The 20,606-nt window shown below is 42.1% G+C and overlaps 1 protein-coding gene across 1 annotated transcript in view; it reads right to left on the reverse strand.

The window, feature by feature from the left end:
• The window catches only part of NOTCH3 (notch receptor 3), a 209,312-nt gene that overhangs the window by 81,677 nt on the left and 107,029 nt on the right, over positions 1-20,606 (reverse strand). The window contains exons 6-10 of the mRNA XM_078681656.1: positions 19,667-19,900; positions 19,379-19,534; positions 16,717-16,902; positions 7,079-7,192; positions 1,249-1,362 (exon numbers count right to left, since the gene is read on the reverse strand). Of these exons, the coding sequence (XP_078537782.1) occupies positions 1,249-1,362; positions 7,079-7,192; positions 16,717-16,902; positions 19,379-19,534; positions 19,667-19,900 (804 nt within the window). The remainder of the gene's footprint in view (positions 1-1,248; positions 1,363-7,078; positions 7,193-16,716; positions 16,903-19,378; positions 19,535-19,666; positions 19,901-20,606) is intronic.

The following is a 20,606-nucleotide window of genomic DNA, read 5'->3' on the forward strand; positions in this document are numbered from 1 at the left end:
AGAAACCTTTGTTCATTTATTGAGGACAAGAGATACTTAAGCACCAACAGTTGTTTTGCAGCTTGTACGTTGTTATAGAGTAGCATGCTACACATAACTGTCATGTACTGATTGGTTGTTTGAGTCAGAAACAACATTCTTTAATGAAAAACCTAGGCTTTGACAATAAGCATGCGAAGAATGACTCAATATGGCAGAGCTGAAGCCCACAAATCCACACACTTGGACCCCTTCTTCAGCTTATACTCTCCCATTGCAATAGGCCATGTATGAAGCAGACCAAAGAACATGTTACCGTGAATCTTTCACTCTATTGTTCACATTTGAAAAGCACCCATGTCCCTGATAAATATATATGTATTTTTTTTTATCTCTGCTGTAACACCTATGTGTAAGCAAAGCAACCCAACCCCGCGTTTAAACACTTTGAAACCCTTAAATCTGAAATGTACACAAACTTTGCTTCTGTTTCATCACGCATCCTTGCAAGATTACAGGCTGTGTGCAGGTATATCCACACACACAGCTGAATAACACTAACGGCAAAACAGAAGTCATTCTTTTCATGGCAAGATTTGGACACCTGCGAAAAGGGCTTGAAAATGAGCAATACAAAAATGCGAGTTTTCTGTGTGAGCTGCTTCACAAGCAGACAAACATCCTTCGGCACCATTTCTGGAGCTCAAACGCTCCATGGTGATTGTCCTTCTCCAGGCACAACTCCTGCTTCACAATCGTAGAATGGAAGAATTAAGAAATCCAGAAGAGGCCCATTGTAGGCTTTACGTCAATACTCTAGTGATTTATTTGTGACGAGATGCAATTCCGAGCCTAACCACTATATAGCTACATTATGCACAGCGAGCTACTCCATAAATAAAATGTATGCAGAAAAAGGAGATTTAATATATGGGGTGCTGTCACAATGTTGTAATTTCCTACTGTTATCAATAATGATATCCCTATCAACCAATTGATTGTGAATGTGGCAACATCAGAAGGATTGCCTACATCATGTTGGAATAAGCATATATGATCCGTAAATCACACACCAATGTCTGCAGGGAATGGTTAACTTTCAACCTAATTTCACTAGCGTGAAGCAAATCGAAAGAGCTTGGCTTCTTGCCACCATGCCCATCGCACACTTTGTTCCCATCACTTAACATTCTGAAGATCCAACCACCTCAGTAGCATTTAGGCCCTACACAGGCAGGCACACAAGCACACATACACAAATCTACTCACCTTCAGCACATCTACATTCATATCCGTTGGGGCGGTCCACACACTTGGCTCCATTCTGGCATGGAGTGCTGGCACATTCGTCTATATCTATCTGGCACATGGAGCCAGTGAACCCTGTGGAAGGAGAAGAGGTAAAATGTGGGGTCAATAGTCAGCCCTTGGGTCCAGAACAAATCACCACTTCCAAAATCAGCTAACAGTACCAAGTGACAGGACAGCAGAGGAAATAAAGGCTGCTTAAAATAGTATTCACATAGGACTATTGGCCCTACTTGTTCTACACTGTCTTCCTTCCCACTCGTGGAAAAGCTTTGTGAGGTGCTCGTAAGCCATACACTTGGTAATAGATGTTTTTTGCTTCTCATTCTTCAGATGTCTCTAAAGCGTGCGAGACAGCATCAACTGTGTTTATGTTTGTGATGTAGGAGACAATGGTTTGTTCGATGAAAAACAGGACACATGAAAAATCCTCCAGTCAAAATGTTGGATCCCTTCCTAGTTTGACCTCAAGCTTAATACAGCTGCTTACTGCCTCACCAATGGACAGCCAGTGCCTGACATTCATAGAAGGCATGGCAAGCCTGAAACTTATCTCGCACAAAGTATGTACAGCCTGAAGGGGAACTGTTCTTAGGCCAGGGCTCAGTATGCAAGATGGAGGGCACAAAGCCTTGCATGTAGACCCAGACATTGAAGAGTTTCACATTAGGATGATGCTATTTTCTGGGTATGGGTTCAGTCTATGTTGAATCCACCTGGACGTGAACTATGAAGTCTGAACCTTGGTACAGCCAGGCTGCAGAACTAGCTGGAAAAAAATGAAAGAGTCAAACATGAAGGAGAACGTCTCACTCAAACTCTTTTTGATGACAACAATGTCAATCAAATAAGTCAGACTGGTAAATTTAAATGCTGGCAGAATGTAAAACAGGGATAGATTTAAAAACATCTCCACCAGTAACATAACTCGTGTAGGAACAGCTTTTAAGCTTATGAACAGCTCAGTGCACCAAAATAAAAGCTTATGTAGTTAAAGTTTTTAAAATGCGAACTTCGTTAGCTTGTGAACACCAGTATTTTGATAGTCTAATTTCTACTGAAAGGGAAACCGTATCTGGAAAGAGCTTGGGAACTCTATGTACAGTGTTGAAGGGACCTGCTCAAAGCAGTCTTGGTTTGGACAGATCAATTTAAGAACCAGTGTTTAAAAGTCCTCCTCCAATGAGGAGATGGGAATAACTGCTTGCATCCCTATACAGAATCTAAAGTGGGAGAAACCATGCCCTTCCTCCTGGGAAGTCTGCTTTGCATAGCTGTTCCAGAAGAAGGACAGCATGCAGACACTGTACCATTCAGAGCAGAAGCCGGCCTTATTTAGAAGTGGACAGAAGAGTTGGCAGGGAGCAGATAGATTTCCTGCCACTCCAATGGGGAATTCAGCATATTGCCTTATTAATGGAACAGAAGAACCAGAAACTAAAAAATAGATAACTTTATAACACAACATAGATTTGCAACGTGTATGGTACTGCGATCTGATTTGAACAGTCAATAATAAACAACATTTAAGCACCCAATCAAAATACTCTGTGCAAGAAGGGGCTTTTTCATAAGAAAAGAGGTGGGAGTTCAAGTCGCAACCTCTGCACTACAACAGTATATTTGGTGATATTTCACCACTATGCAATGGACAGTATTTCAAAACAAACAAAAATGTTCTCCTCCAGAGTCAATAGATTTATCCTAGCCAAGCATGTGTGTTCAGACTATAAAATGCCCCTCCCCTATACACCTCGTGTTAATCTTGGCACAGGGACCAGGTGAATCTTGCAGCCCTTAGTAGGGAAACACACAGTTTCTGCCAGGCTGAGTACACATTGTTGTTCACTTCCAACTAGGCCTCAGGTGTACCAACACCAATTCACACTCCGCCTACACAGTGGCATGTGCTTTGACAGCCACACTGCGGATTCTTTTTACCAAGTAGCATGAAATAAGTTGCTCTTGCATTTTTCAATTTCTTTACGCAGAAAACTGTTTGTAGCATTATAAAAGTGTTCTTAATTCTATTGTAGCAGGTCACAACAAATGTAGGCCTTGGTGAGGACTTTCAGACCCCGGAGCACTCGTATTCATTATTTCTAATGAATCTCAAAAGAATGGTTGGACTATCTGTGGACTTTGATCAAAGAGAGTTTGAGTGGTGGATTTGGAGTAGAAGCTTTACTTTCAAGAAACAAGGGCAGAGATGGCAGTGATGCCACCTCTTTAAGGGACTCTGTGCACATACAGGACACACGTGTCTATTAGAACATCCTTACCATTAGTATATATTGACAGCGCACGTCCGACATTGCTGAATTGATTTCTTTTTAAAAGGCACATATTCAGGCTTTGGGGATGAGAGGCCACCTCATGCAGACTGTTTAGTAACCACAGAAATTGCACAAATACAAACTAAGGCTTCAGTGTAACCAAATAAAATGTCCGGGAGATCTGTGACCAAGCAGACTTTTGTTTGATATTCAGAGGTACCGAGAACAGCTAGCCGAATAGAAGCACATGTAGTTCAAGAGTGGTTTTGTCAATGTCATAAATGCGAGACTGAGTAAAAGGTAAATTGTAGGCCAATGGCAGTTGTTTTGAGGTCAGTCTGGTCAAGCAGAGTAGAAGATCAGCATTGAGGTCTAAAGATATATTACTGGACTGCTAACCATATACTATCATATGTGAGAAAAAGAAAAGCATCTTCCATTATTTTTCAGTCTCCCTGAATCTCTTCTGCCATTCTTTACTGGGGTGTGAAAAGGCAGTCTCTTGAAAAATACTACCAAGCTTTGGTTAGAACCGACAAAGGATTGTCTAGCTTGTTGCAGTATATGCTTCGAGTAAACTCAATAGCCTCTTGGACAAGGCAGAGGCAACTTTTTTTATTTTACCTATTTAGGGATTTGTTTAGCACCGACCTCGGAACAAGGACATCTTATAAATATAGTCTCATCTTTGAAACTATGCTAATGTGCTCCTTTTTGATCATCAGAACCTGCTTGAACACAATAAGCCGTAGGAGGGGTAACCCCCATTCTCTTAATTCTCTCACTTTAATCAGAAAAAAGCAGGAAACATAAGGCCATAGGCATGAAGATGCCCCTTGCATCCAACACTAGTCGGCTGCCACAACATCCAAACATGGTATGTACCAGCAGCTTAAACCAGGTCATTTATACCATTATTTCAATATACATTGCTTCAGTTTACTTTCCCAAAAAGCATTGGCAAGCAGGAAGGAGTGGTTTTAATGTGCTAAGACTGCAGGGACACACTTGAAAGTCAGCCAGCAGGAATAATCAGAGCTGTAGTTGTGTAGTAGTCCCTCATGCAGCTCAATACAAGCACTCGAGTGGAGGCGGAAAGATACACTCAAACAACCAAAACCAGTAGATGAGAAGGGACTACTCCACTGGGCTGAGTCAAGACTTCAATTGATGCACGAGGGCTGTTCATACATGCGAAAGACACTGCGGTTTACGGCACGTACAATCTTTGCTTAATGCTGGGGCTTTTAGCTGTACACAGATTGAACACCAGTAATTAATGAGGAGTGGGCACTCCCTCATTCACCTGGGGAAAAAACTGTTTATTGAGAATTAAATGGCAAAAAAGTACTTTCCTCCCAGAAAATCTTACTATGGTGGGGGATGGTGCAGGAAGAAGACTGCTATAGATAACAAGGCTGTGTAGAGCTGGGTTTGCGAGTGATGCAGCAGAATCTTATGAAGACAAAGCATTTTCATTGGAAGGCAACCAGACTGAGGTGGTTTCAGAAAAGCTGCAAAGTAACCACCCACAAAGGAGTTCGTACACCATGTAATCAAGGATCAGATTACGGAGATTTAGTGGATTACGTAGAAAGCATTGAGAGGGCACAACAAAAGAATTGCACACCCCTTTAGAAGGCCTCAACTCATCCTTCAGCATCAGGTTGTAACTGGAAACAAGATCAACAGCAAAACCAAATCTGCAGGTCTGAGTGCGCCCGGAGTTTTTCTAGGGCTGGGAAATAGTTTTTGCCACACCATAAACACAGCGTTACATGACTGGAGCGAAGGACCTGGGAATGACACCCAAAATGCACCAAGGCCTTTATACTATGACTGACGCAACTGTACAGTGATTTGCCACATGTTATAAAATCCCCCCCAAATTACAATAAATACATTCTGCTCATTTTTGGATAATTAGTCAGAGTGAGTGATGAAGGGTTAAAATCAAGAATGATGTTCTCCCCGATTAAAACAATGTTGGTGTTTTCTGACAGGAGCCTCCCAAGAGTGGGAGGGATGCCCGCCCGCTAAAGGGAACGAAGAAGACATTGTACCACCCCCAGGGATCCTGTCAATCAGATGTTTCACCACTCCAGAGAGAGGGGCGGGGCATCCTCACAAACAATGGACAGAAAACGGGAAACCTGACCACGGTCAGCTACCCTACAGGAAAGGTGGGACAGGTACCGGAACGTTAGAATGGGGTTTGTGAGTAGGGAAATTAGAGGCACATGGTAAAGGCAACAACAACAGTTAGCATTTATGGAGGTAGATTCCCCCAAAATTCAAGGGCACACCCACTGCTTTGTGTGGGCTCAAGAAACTGGGGGAGGAGGGGCTCTCAAAGGTGCGTGGCCGATGTAATTAAGGGCGTGGCTTAAAAACTCGAAAGCAAAAAATCCGTGCTTAGCATGGTGTGCCACAGGACTGGTATTTTGTTGTTTCTGTCATTGCCTCCAGATATAGAAAAAGTAACATCTTACCTACAACAAGTCAGGACTATTGGCTTTGTCAATGGTTGTTAGTTGCACAAGGTAAATAAGCAACATCTATGGCTTCATGGTATAGAATATTGAAAATTCTTCTGTTCTGAAATGATGAGACTGAAATAACTATAACGAGTCTCTTGGAAAATACATCAAAGGCAGTGAAGTGTGGTGCTGATGCAGAGGTAAGATTTTTTTTCACCCTGAGGGTGAGGGCAAATAAAGACAGCCTGACAGGGACCCGTCCCAGCACCTGCTTTTTAGAACTGACTTTTTTTATAGCTCCAATGCACTCTGTTTACTCGAAGCATATACTGCAACAAGCTAGACAATCTGTTGATATTGTATTTGGTTGGGCTTCGTACTGCTTATATGCAAGTCGAACAGGAAAGGGGTTGCAAGACCGGAGTAGACTAATGCACTGTTTAGAGATGAACTCTTAAATATATAGGCTGGCTAGGTTCAGTCAGACTTGCGTGGAGCGTAATGAGCGTGAATGAATGTGTCAGATGGCAATTACCATTTGTTTCATTCAGTTGGGGGGCAGAGTGGCCATTTGTCAACTTTGGGTGGTTGCTACGTTTCAAGGTGTCTTTCCGCATTATAATGCTATTCTTCATGTACACATGTGTGAATACATGTGAATGGATGCTTGGAGCCATGTTTAGTGAAGGACTGCGCTAAACGTTGTGCCTTATGTGTGTTGGCTAGGGTGTGCATATTTGTGTTAAAACTTTTTTTTTTTTTTTAAACAAGTAGGGCACGCAGCAGTGACAATACTTGGTGGCTCTCTGGATGCCTTGGCATAAATCATTTTTGTTAAATGCAGGCCAGGTTGGGGATCACTGGGCTGTACAAGAAAGAGCCTAATTACAATCTAGGTTATTATTTGTATATTCCTACAACTCCAGTAACAGAATATCTCCACCTATGGGCATGGTGAAACAGGAAATCCCACCAATATATGGATATAGTCAATTCAGTGAAAGGAGAGTCAAATGGTCACTCGCTTGTACTTACCGGAGGGGCAGGTGCAGGTAAAGCCATTTACAATATCCTTGCAAACGCCGCCATTTACACATGGGTTACTGTCACACTCATTCATGTTGATCTCGCAATACGTGCCGGTGAAGCCTGCAAAGAAAGAAAATAAGTTAATCACTGGGGCAAGCGGATAAACTCTGTGTACACTAGTGCTCAATCGAACTTTACACACACCCCATGAGGTTACATGCCTAGACATAATCAACAAATCAAAGAGGCCAATAAATAAATGCACTGATGAGGACAGAACGCCCTAATGTCACGCAGTTTTTGCATGTGGAGTTTCTAGAGCTATTTGTGTACTGCTCAGCAGATCAGTGCATAAGAATGTCTTTTGTGCATCCAACAGCAGAGGAGATTACATCCCAGATGCAGAGGTTACCTAATGCACAAAGTAGGGCCAGAGGACCAGGAGTCAGCAAATGTCAAAGTCTGCAAACAGAGTATTTTCATAAGGCAAGAACTATGTGCCAATCAGACGTGCAAATGACATTCCTTGTTAATTTGTTAAACACCTTGGTCTCCCTGCTTCACAGCCAGTTTTACCTGAATGCAAATTGTATTGAGTCACTCATAAGGAAAAGCTAAGCATGCGCTTGTATAAAAAATACTCACGAGTTACCAGTGCAGCATTGTTTTAGGATACTTGTAAGACAACACTACACAAGAAATACACTGGGATGCAAGTTGTTAGTGAGTTACCAATGCCAACTAACACTTGTGAGAGACAACTATAAAAGTGGATGAAAACAGTAAAGAAGGAAACGCTGCAAGTTACCAGTAAGCCACAACTGTGCACTCATGTAATAAAAACGTCATACAAGACTTGCCCTGATCCTGCTCACCAATCACCAACCATGTCCGCACTGTTTCAAGATGCATATTTGAAGCCAATCATCCCTAGAAAGGTGCTGCAAAGGAGAAAGGGCAGTAGCTAAGGCTACCAGAAGTTCAACAAGAATATCTTTTCTTACTCTGCTACATTTTTTCCTCTCACCTTAACTGGTCGTAATTTAATTCCTCAACTTAAAAACACTTGAGGGGAGAAGACCGCATGGGCCCAACAAACCTTCAAGAAGAAAAATGTGCCAAAAATTCCAGCACAAAACTGTGTTCTTTTTGGATTTAGTGTCCAGTGAGTAACGCTGGCATGAAGCATGTGGCATTTCCCATGTTGCTGCCTTGCAAAGGTCAGTGGATACATGTTTTTGGGGAGGCCACAACTGCTGCCTTTGCATTGACGGCAAGCATGAGGTCCCTCAGGAAACCAAACTGTTGTAATATAGTAATATTTTGATATACAAAAGACTACCCACTTAGCAACAATCGTCAGGGGAAATGCCACCAAAAGTAAGAACAGATGTTAAACTCTGAACAGGGCCATCCAATCCAAGTAGGATTTCAGACCACTTGAAACTTCAAGTTTGGATAGTATGTCCTCCATGGAACAAACACAAAGGCTTGGCTGGTAAACCAGAACATGCCTTTCTTGATTTAAGTGAAACCGAGTAAGGGTTGAAGAGGGCCTATTCTTACAGTAGAGATAATTACTACCAATAAGGCAGCCTTCTAGGTCAGTAAATACAGGTCACACAGTCTCCGTCTCAAAAGAATTGTACATCAAAGGGGCGAAGACCAGATGCATCGCCCACTGAGAAGCTGCACACTTATTTCCAGGTTACAGATGTAAGTGCGCATCTAAGCGCAAATTTTATCAGATGAAGAGAAGTCACTGGGAGCATTCGGATAAGCCCAACACGCGAATTAACACTGTTCGCAAAAATCGGTCAAGATCCATGTCCACAGCCAAATAAGCGGCACAGGGAGTGCTTTAAATTGTAGCGATGGTCAGGCTTTAAGTACTTGCAATTACATAATTTACTAGGGAGAGTACCAGCACTTCCTAGAAGGCATCCGTTGCTGGTAGAGCACCTACACTTTTCAGTAAGAAACAGTGGACAAGAAGACGTTATTCAAAGCACCTCAGAGAGTGAGCGTCTCTCAGAGGCCTGACCGAGAACCTAAGCCACTGATTCTGCTTTTCCGTTAATTTATCTTTAACAGGGTCATCATTATGCATACGTTCTACAAATTCAGAAACCAGGCTCATAAATACATACACTGACGTTGAGTCAAACCCCTGGCATCCTACCCTCCCACCCCCAACACTCCTAGCAAGCAAGGAGATCTGGATCATCAAAGCATGGCTGCACGAGGATGCAGAGTTCCAGAAACCGGCATTGGCAAGGAGAAAAGGGGCAAATACTAGGTCCTTGGGGTTTGAGGAGTTCATCCATTTTTTAACAGATGCGCATATGAAGGGAAGCTGATGAAAGTCAAAGAAACCCTTCAGACCAGTCCATCAAGAGTGCATCTCCCATAGACATTTTCTGTGCTCCTCTCTGGCATGCAAACCTTGGTCACAGTTGCTTTACATTGCAAAAAGTCACATTTATTTAGGAGGGCAAAAAAGAGAATTGTAACTAATCTCTAATTTGGTTAGAGCCGACCAGTTTTGCTAAATATATCTACTGCTACATTCTTCTTCTTCGGATGAGGCACTTGACGGCAACAGAATTGAAAGATGGCAGAGCGAAAGGCAAGAATCCCTCCTTGCTTGTATAAGTAAAATATGAAGTGAAGTCATACCTTGAGCAACATTCTGTCTGAGTAAAGATTCAGCCATCAAAAATACACCCCTGAGCTCGAGGTAGTGAACAAGGTGGTCTTTCTCCAGGGCTTGCTCCTGTGGTACTTTGCTATAGTTTGTACGCGTCTGTCATTGTTTAATGGCCAACGGGCCAGCTTAACACACGTACAAAATTCAATGCATATCTTATTTTTCACAATTAAAAGCAGAACTTAAAACCAGGCCACCAGTCTAAACAGCGATTCTATTTGCAGTCACCTGCTAATAACCTTGTAATAATATAGGAAAGCTGCATCGAGATTTTACACCTTTTGCCCCATTTCCTTAAGTGTGCAGATGGAACCCAAGCCTCAAATACTTCTAATTTGACAATTCGTTCTAAAATGTTCCTCCTTGCAAAGTGCAGTGTGTTGAAGACAATGGACTCACAAAACAATACCTCGGCTCACTGAAAAAGGTAGAGCACATTATAGCTCATAGTCTGTTTGCATGAATATTTTCCATCTTCTTGCTTATGTGTTCACATAAATCAATTAACTCGTTGGTTCAGGCCCCGTTAGTACTCGTTGCTGGTTCAAAGCCCTATTTTAATCTAAACTGTTTCTCAAGTGTGTTTCGGGGTGCCAGAAAAATCGTGAATTAAACACTCTTTTTTATATTTTCTAAACGTTTACAGAGATTTTATATTGCCATTGCTGACTTGTGAGATATGAACAGATGTTCAGTGTGTAATATACCATTTATTACAAGTGTTGTATGTGAGATGGGGCTATGATCCACAAGACGCAAAGTCTGGGGCTCCTGACACATTACGCTAAAGGACTACATACATGTTTAATGCCATGCTCTTATTTCACGAGTATGGATTAAGAAAGCATGAGTCAAGTAGACTCCGAGCACGATCCTATTGGCTAGGCCCATACAATGTAGCAGAGAAGTTCAAGAGTATGATTATCTTGATCAGGATTCTTTTTGCCTCGATTATGAATAGGGCTCCCGGTTTTATTATAATATTTTTTTGACATTTCCGTCTGTATTTATCCATATTTAAAATTTGCTAATTTTATCTGTATTTTTCCATATTTATTTTTGTTCTTGTGAAAAAATTAAGCTCAAACTAGTGTATTTCCACATTTGCCTATCCAATAAATGTACACTCTTACTTGAATTCTTGGCAGGTTTCAATAATATAAACACCGACAGATGACAAATCACAGCACTTACATGAAAATATGCACATTTTATTGTCAACCTTATGCCCATCTACGGCTTTTTGAGCCTCATTACTAAGATGTCTTTTTTTTTAATCCTCACTTGTCAATCAACACAGTTATTGGGCTAGCAGTCCTGACTGACCGCATTTAGAATCACTCAAAAAGCAATCTAACTTATGTTTTTATCCACATTTAAAAATAAATGCAGACACTAAACCAAATGGTTTTCTGACTGTATTTATCTGTAAAAATCAGTAAAAACGGAAAACAGGAAGCCTTAATAATGATATCACGAAAAGTGATCTTTGCACGTACAATAATAAACGCATGAATCTGCATTCATTACCACGCTTGAGCCAAATAGCAGGTTTCACTGGGCCACAGATTTCCACTAGCATGGCACAATAGGAGTTTATACAAGAGTATAGTGTCTGCTTGTTATGTTAAAAGTTTAATTCACTGCTCCAATACCTATACAGGTGTCATGGTGCAGAAGTGAAATCAAACTGAATTTAACATAGCAGGAGCGAACTATAGCCAGTACAGAAAGTTCTTCAAGGCAATCCTAAAATACAGTAGTTCATGCGTCTTGTGCAGTATTACCGGGAGAGTTTTCAATAATGTGGCACCTCTATGGGGAAAGACCTACCCCAGAGTGAGCCTGGTTAAATCGAACTATTGCTTATAAGTATGTATCAGTAGAGTGAAGGGTGCAAATGGGGACATATGGAGAAGGGGAAGATGAAGACGAAGAGGGAGAGATAGAGGAAATATACAGCCACCATCTGATGAATATTCAAGAAAATTTCTTAAAAGGTCTTTTCCACTTCAGCTCCTTCCAGGAAAGCTTCTAGGGTATCAGTGAAGAGAGGGCTGAGAAAATGAGGGTCCAAAATGCACTTTCCCCATGCTATTTTCAATACGAAAACTGAACAGCGGTATTGCAAAAATGGCTGATCGAAATTATACCAAATTTGGCAGAAAGCTAAATCTTGGTCCAGAAAGCGTGCTTTGGTGATTCGGTGTCAATCTGATTAGTCGTTTTTTAAAAAATTAAGGCTCAAAATATATTTGTATATTTCACGCCTCAGAAGATCTGTTGATCCTGCCGAACTAACAGTGGTTGACTCCAGTGGATTCCACCCCTGCGCCCAACTCCAACCCCTGCGGCCAGGCCCTGTGCCCAACCAGACACTGCGCACGGTTTTAGACATCTTACTTTACATATTAACAAAGAATAGAAATTCAGTGAAACCACCAAAAGGTTATGGTGACGTTATAGTTAGGTGAAAATATCAGTTAAAACTTAACGTTTTGAACAAAGACACTGAAATTCACCAGTTATAGTTATCTCTATCTCAAGTAGATTTATATTTGTGGTCTTTTCACTGACTTAATGGCATTTTGCTGCATTTTTTACTTTATCTTGCTCCATTTTTCACTTTTAATCACGAAACTCTGGTGAGCCCCCCCCCCACATAGGTTTTTCTCAAATCTATTTTTCAGTGCTCCTCAGAGTTTGCACCTGTACAATTTTGTGCCCTACAAAACAATATACTTGAAAAGGTTTGAAGAATGTAGACAAGATGGGAATAGATCTGGCATAGTTTATCTCATCGCAGTGGCACACCATATTGGGGCACGCAACATGAATGAAGGTTCAAGATGGTGTAGGCCAGGTTCTATGCAAGGGATACAAGCATTACACAAAAACAGATGCACTTGATGAGTTTTCACAGGTAAAAGGACACAGAGCGCCGGTCCAGGTTTCTATGCGCGCTAACTAAACGATAAATGAGCATCTGATGACAATTCTAACACTCATTTTTAGGGATATCTTGCAAAGAGCATTTCTGCATTTCTCAATGCAGACATAATCCCCAGATCTGCCCTGAACACCCTTGAGTAGAAGCAGCTCGGATCTCTTAAACAGGAGTGTGGATGAGAGAGATTGAAGTTGCTACATTTCAAACCCAAGATATTCACAGGAGAGTTACGTAGGAGAAAAACTGAAGTGCCCATAACCTGCTATCCAATGCACGTCTTGCCTAAGTCAGAGGCAGCTCAAACTAGGCCACACTGAACAGGCAGAAAGAAGTCCCTGGTCTGCACTGCAGTCATGTCGCAAGGGCCGGCTCCATGAGCACCAGTTGCGTCTGAACACAGCAGCACACGGAAAGGGACCGTTCGTTGGGAACAGATTGAGTGTCCCGAAGCTCATTGTGTCTAGAGTCCTAATCCATGAGGGTCTTTGAGCTTCCACGGTCCTCACAATGGAACGCAAGGGTATTCGCTTTACCCCCCCCCCCCCCCCCCACTACCCCCTGCTCAGGATTGGGAGGGGCAAAGGGTGATCCCTCTGAAGTTCAGTTCAACAGCTCAAAGAACACATTTAAATGAGGTAGGGTCTGCAGCACAATATGCGGTGGCGGGGAACAAAAAGGAGCTGTTGTGCTTCCCACAGACCGCTGTAAGCCGCCATATTAATATTCAGAGCAGAGCTCTGGATGTCTAGCGTCCCTAGGAAGACTGTGAAGGGATCTCTCAGTGCACACAGGGCTGAAGCCTTGAGTGAGGATAGGAAAGGAAACTCTGGCTGCACTGAGAAAGATGATTGTCAGGCCTGGGGGCGGGTGAAGGGAGACCTGAGTCTTCCGAAGAAGATGTACTACTAGAGGCTGGTGGACGGGATTTTGGCTGCCCTATAAGAACTTATGGGAGACCTATAAGGTTTTGAAGGAAGTCTACGCTGCCCCGAGGAAAGAGGTCTGGCTCGGTTAGTGTGGCAAACAGGGCTATAGCCATCCTCAGACAAGGTGTGAAGTGAAGTGGGCTATGGAAGCCACAGGAAAGCTGCCTACCAGAGTCAGGAAAGGAACACTAGACAGCAGGTGATTCATCTATAGTGCTAAAAAGCTAAAGTCCTGTAAGTATAAAAATGCCCAGAGTTAAATGCTAATCTTTCAAGACAAACTGGACAAAAATAATCCCCTCACACCAGGATTGATGGCTATTTTAACTGAATTGACCCATTTATTACAGGTTCTTGCCCACAGGGAATCCACATCTATGGGCAAAAGTGTTGGGCCCGGACAGGTCTCAACATCTGACACATGCTGCAAAATGTGAATTGTATTTCATCAAGGGCCTTGGGCGGGAGACAGGGAAACGACTGAACTGTAATTAACAAGAGTCTGCAGAACGCCAATCACCACAGCACATGCAAGGCTTGGCTATTCAGTTTGCGGTTGTATAAGATATTGGATCCGAGAGAGAAGGAGGGTAACCTTCAGTTAGTTTAGCAGAATGTGAATTAATTGTGATAGTAGGTCATTTGGCCTACGTTAATATTTTGAGTACACGTGCATAGGGTTCTTATAGAACGTCATACGAATGAATTGATTTCCTTTTTTTTTATCATTATTTGATATTCAAGTGAAACCGTGAAAGAAAGCAGTAGTGAAGTAATGTTTGTGGCTTAGTGTAATTTTGTATTTTCAGCAACAAAATATATGTAAATATCAGAATAAACCTTTTCAAACAAGGCTTTAAAACTTGGATATTAAGTCGCAGCAGTGTATCTACCGAGTGTGGACCCTATAAAGCCAGCATCTTTAATGATATTGGTGTCAGAATCACACAGTTAAGATGTGCGGAACTAGGTGCTTACAGATGTTTATGATCAACGGGACACCTCTAAAAGGATCTCTTCATCACAAAACACAATATGTGGCCAAAAGAAAGATACCCATTTTACAACTGGTTAGACATTTTCTGTATTCTCCCTTACTTCTCGGCCAATCTCCCTCTCTAAATGTATCCTCTGCAGAGAGCCGTTCTCAAGCAGAAAGATTCCAGAATTAAGAGAATTGGACGCTCGTGGTTGTGTTCGAACATGGTCCTGTCAACAAAGCGAATTGGGATCTCCTGCCCAAGATGGAGTGCCACATCCTCCATCATGGACTTGTATCACTGAAAAACAGCTCAGAATCTAAATAGATCAAGAACATTCACCTGAACCTTTCTTTGATCTGTGAGCTCATTCTCAAACTTTCCACGTGTATTGACATGGTCTTTCCATGCCTTCAAAGGGAAAAGGTTCTGGATATCATTTCTGGACCGGATCATCAAGTCAAGAATATACCAGGGAGATACTGTACATTCCTACCTCCTTTAACTGGCTAAGACTGGCCTACACATTTCCATTCTTTTAACAGGCTGCTATTAGGAATTACAGGAAAAAGCTGACCACTTCAGTAGTTAAGGATATTTTCAAGACTTTAGAAAAGTGAATTACCCTGTGAAAAGTCACTTCTCTCTTGAAAGGTAATCCTAATTATTAAACTGATGGAACATTCCATTTAAGCCAAGACATACACCTGACCTACAGCATAATTCATGTAAAATAGCTTTATTAGTAGCCAAACATTGGCAAAAGGTGGTATTGAATCACAAGCTCTCCTGTGTTGTATTCCGTTAGAATAAAGTGTCATGCCAAGTCATGCTTCCTTCACTTTTTATAGGATATACTGAATCTTCATGTGAACCAGAGGGTTTCCCTTCCACAATTTTCCCTCATCCATCTTCTGCAGCAGTTTCTTCTATTCACACTTGAGAGGTAAAGTATGTTACTCAGTACAGTCCTGAAATGGCCAAAGTGACTGAGGAACAATTTTTTGGTTAACTGTGGGGATGCTTACACAGGCGAAGCCATATCTAAACATCTCATATATGTATAACCACAGGCTATCAGATGACCCCGTGATATACTTGGGATAGGCTGACAAGTGAGACAATATTCTCCGGGAACCTCTTCCCCCGACACTTTAGCTCTATGCCTCAGCGAGTGTTGCTCACAGTACATGGTTTGGAATACTACTGCGTTACCAACAATGGCCTCTGTCCAGAAAGAGCTTTACATCTCAGCACCGGGTTGGGTTTTACCTCCTAACTACCAGTGGCTGTGTCCAGACTATATGGTAGCTCTACAGGAGAACCCCACTGATATTTTGCGGGCTCACTGTTGAAGAAACTGTGAAGGTGAACCAAAACCCTTGGCATCGCTCAAAAGAGTCCAGAATCCAGACAAAGAAACAAAAGAGTCAGCAACGGAGCAGGCTAACACCAGAACACTGTAAAGGTACACAACAGAAAATGAAAAAATATCACTTCATGGCCATGTTGTGTACTTGGTAGTAAAGTACAAGAAAGGGGACAGTGCCTTATCATTCCTATTTCAGTGGTCACTGTACCAATACCCTGATTAGAAATTGCACGCACAGTTGAGCCTCCCCCTCTGGGTTTGTGTGTTGGTTTTTAAGCTGGCTCTGTATTAAATCCCACTTAACAATAAGCTTTGAAATGAGCGGCAGTGCAATGCGTTCTGGATAAATTCGAGTATATCGTATTGCTATTGAACAAAGTCAAATCTTCGCCACCATTCAGAATTTAATTTCTCAAAAAAGACTATCCGTGGCCACTGCAGCAGATAGCAGGAGGGTATAGATAAACTTTAAAAAGAAAAAAGGTGCTGGATATTCAAGATAGGTTTCCATAAATGCAATACTGTTATAAAAGCATCAATACCTATTAAATACAGATGGGAAAAGATTTTCTAAAGCGCATGCTTTTAAGTTGACAGCCTCGTGGCACCATCAATGCAGTCAGGTATGCTTGCACTCTAGAGACTGTCAGAGAGGAGCAGTAGTGTTTTGTGATATTAGCAGTCCCTTGCAGGCATTACATCCTACCTGACATGCAGATGCAGGTGAACTCTCCAATGCGGTCCAAGCAGGTGGCGTCATTCTGGCAGGGCATGGACAGGCATTCGTTAATGTCGGTCTCACAGCGGGGACCAGTGTACCCCTTTCCACACTGGCACTGGAATGAGCCCTGTGTGTTCACACACTTTCCAAAGTGCTCACATGGATTGGCACCTGCAAACAAGGAGAAAAGATAATCTGCTGAATGAAGGCAGTGACTTTCATCACTACAACCGAAACAATTACGCACTCCAGGGAATGGCAGTCTGCCTTCGAAAACTAACATCGGAACACTTACCTGGACATGGCAGGATGACTCTGGGGGGCTTTCATTGATTAATTAGCTGCCACTGACCCATATACCAGATTCACAATGGCTGGGGAACTCGAAGAACCAGAAGCAACAGACACTGTTCTCTAGCTTCTGTGGCAAGTGGACTCCAAGCGGAGTCCAGTCCGTGAATGAATGAATGATTGTGTTGCAGATCTGGTCCCTAGTCTTCCCTTTACAATTTTTTTTAGATGTCTTTATTGTTCAGTTCATAGCATATAGCAATTATGAATCAATCATTTAAATCATTACTGTAGGAATATTTAACGGTTACACATAATAGCACCAAAAAAAAGGCTATGATAATTAAAAACATCCAAATTTCAAATCGGCATCTCCATATGTTGTAGCATAGGCTACCAGATTTTGATCCCAAGTTACTTCTTCCTCAAAGATTTTATGCGATACAAACTAAATTCAAGATTAAACACATTATAAAACTTTGCACGCCACATTTCATATGATGGCGCCTCTGGTTGCAGCCACATAGAGGCGACACATAATCGGGCAACAGCCATAGCCATAAATATAAAATATAGAAAAGGATAACAAATCTGTGTGGGTTCAATATCCTCACCCACACCTACTAGCATAATCTCTCTAGAAATACAAACATCAACCCCGTAGTTTGCAATAGAAATTCTGAGATGCTACCTAAAAATAGTTTTAAAACTATACAATCAAAAAATATATGTACAATATCAGCTTTCTCCGCCTGACACCTAAAGCATTTCCCGTCATAAGGCCCACCCCACTTCATCATTTTGACAGGTGTATGATATAAGTTAAACAAGGTTTTATAGTGTTGGGTGCGTATATTTTCCATAAGTATGACTTTACTTGCCATGTCTATGGATAGTTCTCACATATGAGACATTTTTCCAAATCTATCCCTCCACTTTGCTTCATGCATCTCAATAGCATCCCGCTGAGTCGCCAACAATATATAATACAGTGCCCCAATCTTGGCTCTTTTAATCCAGGCCTCTAGTAACCCATTGGTTGTTATGGACGAGTGCCTGCAATGTTTATAAATAAAGTCACAAACTTGCAAGTATTTCAAAAAATAATTCTTAGATATTTTATATCGTTCAACTAAATCTAAAAAAGAAACAATTGTCCCAGCACTATAGATATCCCCTAGGCGTCGAATCCCCCTGTCCCTCCAAGTAGCCATCTTTGTATCCCAAAATACCAAAGGAAATATTTCTGTGGAATTAAAAGGCATATAATAGCCAACCGGTTTATAGATACAGTTTTGTGTATCAGCTTCCATGCCTTGTTGTAAATTATATGCAGCAGAAGCAGTTTTAAATCGCGTTCTTTTAAAGTAACTTGGTTCATAGAACTTGAGCAAAACCTCATTCGCCTGGGTCCCCAACAACATATGATATACTTAGGAGCTTCAAATGGCCTTGCTTCAGCCCCAGTCACCAAGTACTGCATATTCTGCAAAAGACAAGCTAGATAGTATAAACCAAAATTCTTCCATTTACAATCATTGATAAGGCGCTTACCTTCAGCCTCAAGTCTAAAACTGATGCTACTTAACAATATACGCAAGATACGCTGAGGTCCTCCCATTCTGCCTCACTCTAATGCCATTCTCTGGCACAACACTATGAAGGAGAGCCAGATTCTGGGAATCCAAACCTACCCAATGATACAAAAGTGTGGGTATGGTACACTGGAGGATGTCTCCAGAGATCTGCAGCGCTCTTGCAATACAATGGGCAGGGCTTCACTTCTGCAATATTGTCTCTCCAGTGCAGATAAAATACAGTATGGTGGGCAATAGACCTGCAGGAGCTACCAAAGCTCCCAACAAAACTGCACTGTCCTAGGATGAGATTGAACAGCTAAACGTACTTTAGTCCGTCACGGAGCTACCAACCTTCCAAAATTAATAAACATCCACCTTCATTATCCAAGAGTATTTTCTCACTAATGGCTGCAGCTACATAAAGTTAGGAAGAATTTGGTGGGTGCAAAAGCAAGCATGAATGGGCGAGGGTGTTCCTTCTGCACTTTTTGGGTCAGCAAGGCCAAGAAGGAGACTATGCTTTTGGTTTACTGTGCAACTCAAAGCCTTCAAAACAAGCAGATCAATTCCTCCAACTGTCCACTTCACAGCCATGGCAAGAACTCAAGAAATCCATGCACTATGGGTTTTATTTGTTAACAAAATGCCTTTAACACCTCAGACAGTGCAAAGAGCAATTAAACCCCATACTACTCATAGGAACGGTCTTTTTTGCATGGTTTTACCCACAACAAGCGCAGGAGTGCTGCTCAGTGTGTGACCCCCCCTTAACTTACCTATGGAGCATTCGTCAACATCCTGGTCGCAAGCACCACCAGTAAAGCCAGGAGGACAGGTGCAGATGGCACGACCGTTCACTGGGTTGGTGTCACACATTGCATCTTCATGGCATGGGTTACTGACGCAAGCATCGTCCAGGTGGCAAAGCAGACCTAGAAGGTTGAAATAATAAAGAAAACTCATTACTAAAGCAGAACAAAACTCCATCATAGCTCTAAAGGCCTGCCACAATTCCATTGAGGGACATGTATACGAGTACCTTAGCCCTAAGAGCCACTACTCACCAGTCTTCCCCATTGGACACTCGCAGTAGAAGGAAGCCACTCTGTCATGGCAGGTGGCCCCGTTGAAACAGACGGCAGTGGCACAATCATCAATGTTCTCACTGCAACTCTCTCCAGTCCAACCATTCACACAGACACAGGTGTGTCCTCCGTTGGTATTGAAACAGGTTCCTCCGTTGTGGCAAGCATTGGGTTGCAGCTGGCATTCGTCCACATCTTCTGTGCAGAACTGACCTAATAGTTAGGAAAATGTAAGAAAGAAGAATACAGAAAAACATAACTAATTATCCTCTATAAGTGAAAATCTATTTCCGACCGACAAATTGTGAATCTACCCATTAGCTAAGAGGTGGCTCAGCGCTCCCATAGAGTACAACCTTTATGACTTGTTACATACGCCTTGCACTGTAGTGAAGGTAAAATCCATAGCACCTGAATGCTTATGCAGGGCTTTGGGGTTCCTCACAGTAAGATGAGGAAACAAACCTCCCTAACAGCCTCAATATTGAGGTGTCGTTATTCTTTAAGCTCCCGAAGAATTGGAATGACATTCGCTTTCTGTAAAACAGACTCCATCGTATTGTGTCAGTTTGGTCTGCATCTCTCATTTGGTGTACCACCTATCTTATGTTGCAGCCCCTTGAATGGGAAACGGGTCCCAAAACTTTTTCACTGCAGCTTTCTTGGAAAGTGTATCTATTTCATATCACATTGCTCCTGAAAAGCGCTATGGGAAGATTTGCATAACATAAAAAAGCGAGCAGCAATTCAGTCACCATGAATTGGGGAAAGAAGAAGGGGGTGCGGTCAAGGCCTTTCAAAAGAAGGACAAGTCATCAGCGGTTTCCGAAAGAGCATGTGCTGGTGGGCCACCTCCTGGGTCCTTAACTAATGCAGGTCTAGTGCGGGGCAAAGGCTAACCAACAAGGACTCCTTTCGA

Source organism: Lissotriton helveticus, chromosome 1_1 (genome assembly GCF_964261635.1).
Source record: "Lissotriton helveticus chromosome 1_1, aLisHel1.1, whole genome shotgun sequence".
NCBI classification, from domain to species: domain Eukaryota; kingdom Metazoa; phylum Chordata; class Amphibia; order Caudata; family Salamandridae; genus Lissotriton; species Lissotriton helveticus.